Source organism: Erythranthe guttata, chromosome 8, assembly GCF_056151865.1.
Source record: "Erythranthe guttata isolate IM_541 chromosome 8, IM_541, whole genome shotgun sequence".
Lineage (NCBI taxonomy): Eukaryota > Viridiplantae > Streptophyta > Magnoliopsida > Lamiales > Phrymaceae > Erythranthe > Erythranthe guttata.
The window spans coordinates 3,000,539-3,011,327 of record NC_142540.1 but is presented as its reverse complement, the minus strand read 5'-3'; the positions used below and the strand labels follow the sequence as shown (position 1 = coordinate 3,011,327).

At 31.8% G+C, this 10,789-nt stretch overlaps 2 protein-coding genes across 2 annotated transcripts; one reads left to right on the top strand and one right to left on the bottom strand.

Annotated features, from left to right (window-relative positions):
* Window positions 1–3,003: 3,003 nt before the first annotated feature.
* On the top strand, window positions 3,004–4,237 carry LOC105975740 (uncharacterized). The gene has a single exon (XM_013000966.2). It carries the CDS (start codon window positions 3,150–3,152, stop codon window positions 3,996–3,998), a length of 849 nt encoding a protein of 282 aa, XP_012856420.2. The 5' UTR covers window positions 3,004–3,149; the 3' UTR covers window positions 3,999–4,237.
* A 754-nt stretch (window positions 4,238–4,991) lies between these two features.
* Window positions 4,992–7,250, bottom strand: LOC105975732 (peroxidase 51). Its single transcript, XM_013000953.2, has 4 exons — window positions 6,895–7,250; window positions 6,609–6,809; window positions 6,324–6,489; window positions 4,992–5,650 (listed from the first exon to the last, which is right to left on the bottom strand). The coding sequence occupies exons 1-4, from the start codon at window positions 7,105–7,107 to the stop codon at window positions 5,244–5,246; spliced, it is 987 nt and encodes a 328-aa protein (XP_012856407.2). The 5' UTR covers window positions 7,108–7,250; the 3' UTR covers window positions 4,992–5,243.
* Between the last annotated feature and the right edge of the window lie 3,539 nt (window positions 7,251–10,789).

Genomic DNA, 10,789 nt, shown 5'->3' with positions numbered 1-10,789 from the left:
ATATATATATATATATATATATATATATATATATATATTATATATATATATATATATATATATATATATATATATATATATATATATATATATATATATATATATAAAAAAAAAAAACTGAAAACAATTATAGTTCATTTTTTTTATTATAATCTTATATATAAAAGAAAGAAACGCTAGGGCAACCCTAAGAAACCCTAATGTCATATTTGTAATTTTTTTTCAATTTTTATCAAGTTTTTATCTCCTTAATATTATTTTAAATATTATTTTCGAATTTTATCATATTTGTATCTCCTAAATATTATTTTAAATATTATTTTTTATTTTTATCAGATATTTGTTTCCTAAATATTATTTTTTATTTTTATCAAATTTTTATCTCATTAATATTATTATAAATAATATTTTTTAATTTTATCAAATTTATATCTCCTTACTATAATTTTAAATATAATTTTCAACTTTTAGCAGATTTTTATCTCCTAAATATTATTTTCGAATTTTATCAAATTTATATCTCCTAAATAATATTTTTTCGAGTTTTATCATGTTTTTATTAGTTTTTTATCTCTTAAATATTATTTTCGTTTTTTATCAGATTATTGTCTCCTAAATATTATTTTCGTTTTTTATCAAATTTTTATCTCCTAAATATTATTTTAAATAATAATTTTGATTTTAATCATATTTTATCTCCTAAATATTATTCTAATTATTATTTTCATATTTTATCAACTTTTATCTCATTAACATTATTTGAAATATTATTTTCGATTTTTAATCAAATTTTTATCTCCTAACTATTTTTTTAAATTTTATTTTCAATTTTTATCAGATTTTTATCTCCCAAATATTATTTTTTGATTTTTTTATCAAATTTTATCTCCTAAATATTATTTTAAATATTATTATCGATTTTCATCAAATTCTCCTAGATATTATTTATAATAATCTGATTTTCGATTTTTACAGAAAAGGGTAAATAAATCTGATTTTCATCCCTAGCGGATTTTGGGACATCGTTTCACAGAATGTCTGCAACATTTGAATTTCATTTCTTCCCTACCTAAGGCTTCTTCTTTTGGTAACCCGACTTTAGATTTTGTTTCTTATCTTCTTCTTCATCCTATTGACTGTGTGACAATTAGTTTACATCTTTTTCCATCATGGCTTATAGGTAATTTCATTTTGTTAAATTATGTGTTTCATTAATTTATACCAAAGTTTTCAAATTTTATGTATAACAATTATTTCATTTTATATGTTATTGGACATGTTATTGAAAGGGATGATTTGAGAAAATTAACCAAAAATGGGCGGAGCCACAAGCTATTGGAAGTCGACCTTCAAGACTTATTGTTTGTATGCGATATTTAATTTATTGTTTATATTTATTTTTGTTTCTTAATTTTCCAATTGTTAATTCCAGTGGCAAAACAGTCTTAAAATGAGGCAGTGGAGAAGGGCTTAGTTCCGATGCAAGATGTATAGATGGCCTTTTACGATGGTATGTTGTCGATAGTTTAGTTTTGATTATGTTAACTTAGTTATTAAATCTAATTACTTTTAAGCTCAACATGAAAGATATAATTGATGATTTTTTTCCTGGTTCAAATTTTCAATCTACTGGTATTAGCTGATTCAATTAATTTGAAAAATTATTCAACAGTAAAGTTATGTCCTTTTTTTGTGTGTGTAGTATACTTAATAATGTTCCAGTATAATAGAATTTTGATCATACGATACATCAAACGTTTGTTTATATTCTTACAACATCAAAACAATGCAATTTGTTGTCCCGTGCATCGCACGGGTACAATTACTAGTATAAATAATAAAACATTAATAAAATTAAATTATAAACAAAGAAGCTTCCATTTGAGCGTAAAAAAAAATATAATTATCGGGAAAATGTAATTACACAAGTAAAAAAAATTAAAAAATTAAAACTTAAAAATCATAATTTGGGCATACATTAAAGTCTGATTTTGTGAGATTTAGATTGTGGGCCTGTTCTTGTTGGGTTTGGATCCACGAACTGGACTGGCGGATTATTGGGTTGACTCTCAAGATGATAAATTCCAAAATCAATAATTCATTTAATTTTTTTTAAAATTTTGATCTTTTAATAATGATTGAGAGAGTATTAATTCAATGAAAATGAAATTAATTGAAATAGTACTTGATTATTCCTAATAGCTAGTACTATTTTTAACATGTGTGACCAAATTTTGAATCATAATTATTTTGTCACAGAATCTATAAAAAGTACAATTTTTTATTTCTCCAGGCGTTACTGTTCCAATATAACAACTCGGTCCCTACAAGCAACAAGACGTGTTTGGAGCAGTTATCCGCTGACCTCAAACCTCAGACAGAAAATTTGGTCTGAAACCCAATTATTATTAGAAAGCCAAACAGAACCTTTCCTCCGTGGGAGAGGGATTATATTCCCTCCGTTCACCATTTCGCACCTGTAAAAAAACCGCACGTGCCTTTGACTTTCCTTTGACCTGATAAAGAAGCTTCCATAATTTCCAACCGCCCTACGCCCAAATCTCTCTCTCTCTCTCTCTCTCTCTCTCTCTAAACTCCATCCTGAAGCTCGACTACCCTCTCTCCTCGTTTTTCAATTTGTTTGTTCCTAGAAATATTTGAAGTTCTTTTAATCAAATCAGGTGAGATTTTTTTTTTATTATTTTTTTTTTCTTTTTCCGTTTGTTTCTTCAAGTTGAATTGTTGATCGGTGTGTATATATTTCTTTCAATGCCATTCCACAAGGGGATTTTATGACGGGTTTAGAGATTTCACTTGGATTAATTGAGTAATCGACGCTGCTTTGGTGTCTGAATTTAGTGTTTTCTTGTCTAATTATGGCGTAATTAGGTTTATTTAATCGTGATTTCTGATTTATGTAAAGTTCGATTATGAGATTATGAAGTGATTTTAAGTTGTTCTGGATTTGGGGATTTCAAATTTTTTTTTTTTGCAGAAATTCTCGGTGTCAGTGTGCAGTGTTGACCATTCTCACTGTCGTTGACTTACTTTGCCCTTGGGGAAGACAAGAATTAAGGTTTTCTTGTCAAGAACTGAGTACATTAGATTCTGTCTGATTTCACATTCCATATTTTTTTTTTCATGGTAAAATGATGAACTTGGATCGGCATTTCCCCCTTAGAATCGATACAATTGAGCTACAACACCGTATCGAAATGGGGGTAGGTCATAAAAAATCCGAAAAATACTTCAATCTTCTAAATAGGTACCTAAATCTCCAGCTCAGCAAATCGGAGTTCGATAAACTCTGTATTGTGCTATTAGGAAGAGACAACGTCTCTCTCCACAACAAGCTCGTTCGAGCTATTATCAAGAATGCCATTATTCGAAAACCGCAATCTTCATTAAATGTGGCGAAATTAACAAACGGATATCGAAATAGTCTTCAATTTCTCCACGCGGACGTTTTTTTCCCTCCATCCCCTAAGAAGCGTAGGACCCACAAGCCCAAAAAAAATCCCGATAAAGAGCGTGAAGAAGTTTCCGGAACCTCGTGCATTCGTATTCGAAGAAGCCCTATTAGAGCTCCGCTAGGTGTTTGTCTTCATGCAAGAGGAAAACAAAGAAAATCGCTACCCTCTATTGATAATTCCAACACTTGTTATTACAAAGCTGAGCTTACTGATCAGGCGAGTTGTTTAAGGAGAAGGGTTGAGCGAAGATTGGGGGCCGAGAGTTTGTTAAACGTCTCGACGGATTGTGTTGACTTGTTGAACAATGGGCTCGATGCTTTTATGAAGAGGTTACTGAAACCCTGTCTCGACTTGGCAGATTCACGGGCTGCAATAAACGAGGTGGGGCCCGTTGTGTGTGGACAAAGATCTTACGTGTCGATGACTGATTTTCGAGTTGCGATGCAGTTGAATCCGTGGATGCTTGGATGTGATTGGCCGGTGTGTCTTGAGAAGGTACTGTTGGAAGATTTTGACTGTGATTAAGGAGAGTTTTTTCGTCACAGCTGTGGCTTTCGCTGTGACTCTAGAAAAACTCTTGTGACAGTGTTTGTCGACGCTGCGGAAAATTTTGTATCGAGTTTGTATATATGTTGGCAGAGGTGATTACATCATAGGATACTTGTTATAAGATTGTAGCCACTTCGTTTAGGTAATTTTGTATTTATTTTTTTGCGCCTCGTTTATCTTTTAATTTGATTATTGATAAATCTCGTTTCTTGGTACTTCGTGGTGTTATCGTAAAGCTTCTTCGTCTACCCTGCTAAGACAGAGGTTTTGAATTCTTCTAAATAAATCTCACACACACACACACACACACACACACACACACACACACACGTGCAGAAAGACAAACACTTGATCCATATATACTATTCAAATCCCATGAAGTTGTCATTTTCAGACAAAGCAGACTAATATGTTCTTACCACGTTTGCGTGTAGCATCTTTGTTCACACTTTTGAACAACTGGCTTTTGATGTATACTTGATCAAGTTCTTCTTCTTTATTATTATTATTATTATTATTATTATTATTATTATTATTATTATTATTATTATTATTATTATTATTATTATTATTATTAATACTAAAATACCAATCTGTAGAAAATTGCCCTTTTTTAAACTGTTGACTTTATAATGAACTATTTATATATATCCAATAATGTCAACTGATTTATTCATTCCCTGTTACTTGTTATTTATTTTCTAATTATTTTAAGGAAGACCCATGTGTATCCTACCTAACAATCTTATCCGATTTCGATTTGGGTAGTGTTTGCCAAAATTTATTCAAAAACAGAAGCAAATGATGACAGTCGGTTAAGTGAGTATTATGTGTTTATTTCTAAAAAGATGAGATGTTTGCATTGAACGTCAACAGAAAAGGCACGTGTAAAGGTGTTTTAAAAATATATAAATTTGTACACCTACATTAGTACTGCAGTTCAACAAATGTAACATGTAACAAACGATCTTGTAGAACTCAACATGAAGAAGAATATTTTAAATGAATATATATATTACAAGACAACGAAATCAGGCCTTAGGCACACTCAAATGTTCAATCGAAACAAAAAAACAAATTGTGCATATGCAAATGAACCGGTGACAACCTCTTATTAGAGCAACTTCAAAACGAATCGAATCGAATATACTTCCCACGCCACAAAAATTGCTATTAATCAATAAAATTGACTTGGTTTTTTTTAATGGAATTAATTTGGTTTTAATTAAATCTTCCGCAGTCAAAACGGATATTTCCATTGGTTCCGGTCTTGACTCCGACCCGGCCCAATTTGGTAAGGGCCTGGATCAAAGCAGTGTTAAAGGCCTGAGAATTCGTAGCCCACGTGTTGACGGTGCCTTTGGATCTGGCATCAGTAAAAAGAACCTGGTCAGAAGTAAATAGTCCCTTCCCATCTATCAGATTCTTGAAGTAGACGTTGTCGAATTTCCGCGGAGTTGTGGGGTCCATGTCGACAGCTATTCGCGGGTCAACATTCCTCGGGCACATTGCCTGCAATTGGGTCGCATATTGCTTGTTCAGGGTCGGGTCAACCGAGCTATTCGGGCTGAAATCGTATATCCGGTTCGCGAATTTGTTGCAGTGGGAGAATCCTACCGTGTGGCAGGCTGCACGCACATTGAAGAATTATTAATTTCAGAAAATTACGACTAAATAACAAAAAACACTCTCATCTATTCGTAATAACCAAAATCTCCATCTGATTAATTGTTGATCGAGTTTTTTAACAGAAAATGTGCACAATCTATTATACCTTATGTTAAATAGGTGATAAATAAAAAAAATAAAAAAATAAAAATTGAAATTGTGTAAAGTCTATTCCCTAAAAAAAAATATAAAAAAAAAATCCGTGAAAAATCACACTGGAAGGGGTTTTGTAAGACGGAAACAAACCTCAGGGTCTTTTTTGATACTTACTAATAGGTTGAGGTTGTTTTTGTCATTTAATCCAAGTGTAGGGAGTTTTTCATAATTTACCCTATTAATTGTAATTTCATGAAGAAATCGTGGTTCGCACGTGTTTTTTTTTGTGGTCGTGGACGGTAAAATGAGTTGTCTTTCACATGCCCATGTTCAATTTATTTATGGTTGACTTTTTTGCTGTTAAAATAAAATATAAATATGGTTGACTTTACAACACTACTTGTCTTTTGTTTTGCATGATTACTTGTAAGATTAATTTTAAAAAATTATAATTTGACCACGTATTAAAACTAAATACTACAATAAACCCCTATTAAATTAAAAAAAAAATTAAAAAAAAAAATTTATTTTTTATACCTGAAAGAGCAATCATGTCAGCTTGAGAAAGACCTCTAGAAGCAAACATGGCATTAAGCTGATTCAAAGTAAAAGTTGGCTTAGGAAGATTCCCTTCAACACTTGCTGCTGTCGAACTCAATCCATCCAATCTTCCCAATTCCACTGCGTACGATGGCCCACCAGACTGTGTGTGTGTGTGTGTGTGCAAAATATTTTCATTATTTTTATTTAATTTACATGATTTTAAAAAGTATATAGAAGATTATTAATTAATGATGAATCTTGAAATTAAAATTAAATTACCAGGACGATGACGTCACGAGTGGCGAGTGCAAGAATATCGGCGCAAGAGACCTTGTTCTTGCATTTCGAGACGGCATCGACCGCTTGTTTCGCTTTAATCACCGTGTCGAATCCGTCCCCGGCGAGCGACAAATTGTCCGGGTGGTCCTTCTCCGCCGTGTTCCCACCGGCCGATGCTATTATCGTCGACGCGTCGCAACCCTACGTTATATAAATCATCATTATACATGTTATAAATACGTATATATATATACCACCCGAAATAAGTAAATTTATTTAATTTTACCGAGACGAAGCAATCGTGGAAGAAGAGGCGGATGACGGCGGGGACGGTAACAAAGGTTTGCTTGAATTTCTTGGTGACGGCGGTTTTGACGATTGTCTCGACGTTGGGACACGTGTTGGCGTAGTAGTTCTGCCTCAGCTGGGCGGTGACGGCGCCTGCGTACAGAATGAAAACCAAAGAAATGAAGGGCAATACATATTTTAATCCGGCCATATTATTTTGGCCTTGCTTTGTAATAATAATTTTTTTGCAAGGAAAATTTATATAAGGCGGATAGTTTTTAACAAACTGAGATATCACATGTATATATATATTTGGCTGGATGATTAGTTTAATTACTATTATTATTTTAAATTGGGACTGAGATCAAGAATTTAAGATTATGTTAATTATAAATCAAGAAGTGGTCGTAGAGACAGTTGGCTTTAGAATCTTTCTACCATGTAACGAAAGAAAATCATTATTGGCGAATATTAAAAAAAAAAAAAAAAAAAAAAAAAGAAAAAAAAGAAGCATTATTATCATTATGCACTTGTTATATTCGAACTGCCCTCCTCGTCGACTAATTAATTATTTAAAGTATTTATTTATTTAATTTTTTGATATTGAGAGGGTGAGAGTGACAATATTGTTCGTGGAACATATATAATTTTGGAATTAAAAAATAGAATATGAGAATTGAGCGATAGGGAAATCGAAAATATTAGTGAATAAGATAGATCGAAGTATAACTTTACACATATTATCGGTTTTATATTAATTGACCAAGTAAATAATTGATCTAATCTATTCAAAATTAATTATTACAAATTAAAGTATTTGTGATCAATTGATCGTATTACTTGGCAGCATCTTATTGTTTCATTACATGGGAGAGACATGTTTGCAGTCGTTATTCACATTATACTAAAACTAATTGTCATTATTATTAGAAATTTTATCCAAAATCCATTTCTTGATATTGACCTGTGATTAATAAATTGTACCATCATGTGATGCATAATTAATGGAACCCACACTCAAAATGCTTTAAATTAATTTAGGGATCCATTTAGATAGAGGGATTTGATTTGAGAAATGGATTTGAAATGTGACTCCAATTTTGGAGACATTTGAAATTCACCACAATTACGTACTCCAAAATCAATTAAAAAGGAGGGGTGGGGATTTGAAATCCATCTCCAAATCCCGCAATCCAAACAAGTTCAAGAGATTTGTTATTATGGATTTGAAATCCCTCCACCCAAATGGACCCTAAAGATATATATAACGCAGTATATATACATGAGATAATCTTCTATATGCTTTATTAAAAATAATTCATTATATATGCAACATCTATGTTACATATTTACTCACAATCATACATACACGATGTATGTTAAAAGAGCATACGAAACCCTAAATAAGATGAAAGTATCATATGTGCCTCATGTTGAACTGTGAGACGAGGTAGGACCGTAAGATGATGTGGCGAGACGACCTCAAATTGGTGTGTTAAACGAGTTGGGACGTATTTAACCTAAAAGCCCATTAAATGCAGCAGACCCAAATCAACAGAGAAATATGTATAAAACTCTAGCGAGACTTACATCTCAAGGCATCACAGTACATATCTATAAATAAGATAAACAGAACACGGTCGTATATAATTGTGCGTGAAACATGCAATCAAATGTTATTTTACCTAAGAACTAGGTACAACGTATTCTTGTGCACTACCTCGCAAATAGCACAAAATGTGTAACATCGCACAAAACGTGTGATAGAATCGAACTCGTTTAAACATTGTATTATGTTTAATTACTCCATCAACTAGACCAGAATCGGTGAATTAATTACCATGCTTTTTCTAACCAATATGAGCCCAGGAAAAAAAATAATCCAACAGATAATTGCTGATTCTAATTCTCCACGTGTGCAGATTTAAGTAATTCCAGAAAAAAAATTTATCATATTAAATGCCAGCCACCTTAAAATTTGTTATAGAATTAGAATAAGGCTACATTTTATAAAAGTCAAGTAGATGTGGTATTGTGGTGTTCCACTTGGTTTTATTTCTTCTCTATATATATTGCTCGCATACTTAATTCCGATCAAACCGGATATTTTATTTTTCTTTGAATAAAATAATCAAATTACATCAACATATCACAATTAATATAATGTAAATAATTACAACCAATTGACTGTATATATTATTAGGGGCAATTTGCTATAGGTCCTCCTATAAGAGATTATATGTGTTAAAATCCATCTAATAAACTCTAATTTCCAGCAAATTTTTGTATTTATAATTTGTCAAAAGTACCCCTATCAATATCTCTAGTAATATACGGTAAAATATATCTTTAAAATCAAATCCCCCATTTCTCTCCCTATTATACTGCAAATCCGAAATTCCAATTGCAAAAATCTTGAATTCGATTTCTCCCCTTATTCTTCAAATCGAAAATCTCACCACGAATTTTGAATCCTTCAAGAGGTTTTGGGTGTTTGGTCGTTTGCAGTTTTACCAGGTCGTTTGCATTTTGTCTTCGTTTTCGTTTTGCTGTTCAATTTTTGGGTTCTTGGTCGTTTGCAGTTTTGGGTGTTTTGGTTGTTTGCAGTTTTCGATTTGCTGCAGTTTGCAGTTTTCGATTTTTGGGTTCTTGATCGTTTGCAGTTTTCGATTTGCTGCAGTTTGCAGTTTTCGATTTTTGGGTTCTTGATCGTTTGCAGTTTTCGATTTGGTCGTTTGCAGTTTTCGATTTGCTGTTCAATTTTTCGATTTGGTCGTTTTCAGTTTTCGATTTGCTGCAGTTTGCAGTTTTCGATTTTTGGGTTCTTGATCGTTTGCAGTTTTCGATTTGGTCGTTTGCAGTTTTCGATTTGCTGTTCAATTTTTGGGTTCTTGGTCGTTTTACCAGGTCGTTTTGGGTACCAGGTCGTTTTGGGTACCAGGTCGTTTTGGGTGTTTGTCGTTTGCAGTTTTACTTCGTTTTGTTTGCAGTTTACAAATTGTTGTTGCCCACTTTGACTTCGTTTTGTTTGCAGTTTACAAATTGTATGTAATAAAATCATACTAAAAAATATAACGAGTGAATACGATATTACAATAATTTTGTAACATTAAATATGTGTTTGAAATTATTTTTGTTATTTTACATTTATGTTTATTGATCCAAGTCAATTAGAAAAATGCATAAAAATATTAAAAAGTAGAATAAAAAATAAGAAATGTAAATGTTTATTGATCCAAGTCAATTAGAAAAATGCAGAAAAAAATTAAAAAGTAGAATAAAAAATAAGAAAAATGAAAAAGTTGGGAAAGAGAGAGAGAGAGAAATAGACGTGAGAGAGGAGAGTGAAAGAGGGGGGAGAGGAGAGAGTGAGGAGAGTGATATGTGGGATTTGCTCCATAATTTTCAAAAATAGTATTTCATATAAATATTAATTAAGGGTATTTGTGTCTATATAATAATATTTTAATTTAATTAATATTAATTATATTGGCCAAAGGACCTACACCAATATTCATCTAACAATTTGGATTTCCACCTATATAAGTCCAAAATTAGGGGTGTCTAGCCAATTTCCCCATATTATTAACAAACGCGTCTAATAACATTCAATTTTCTTACAAAACTCGACTTTACTAGCTCATATATTAAATTAAAGAGCAAATTACGGTCACCCCTGAAATAAGGTCAAAGTGTTGTGAACATTTTGGAAAATACAATTTTATATTAAACAATTAAGAACATGCAATATATAAAATAAAATAATCATATAGGAATAAAAATAGATTAAAGTAAAAGTAATAGAACGGCTGGCCTGAATAAGAGTCGTGCCACCGGACACTGTCCTAAGAGAATGATTGCCTCCCTTCGTGCAGGTATTGACGTCTGATCAT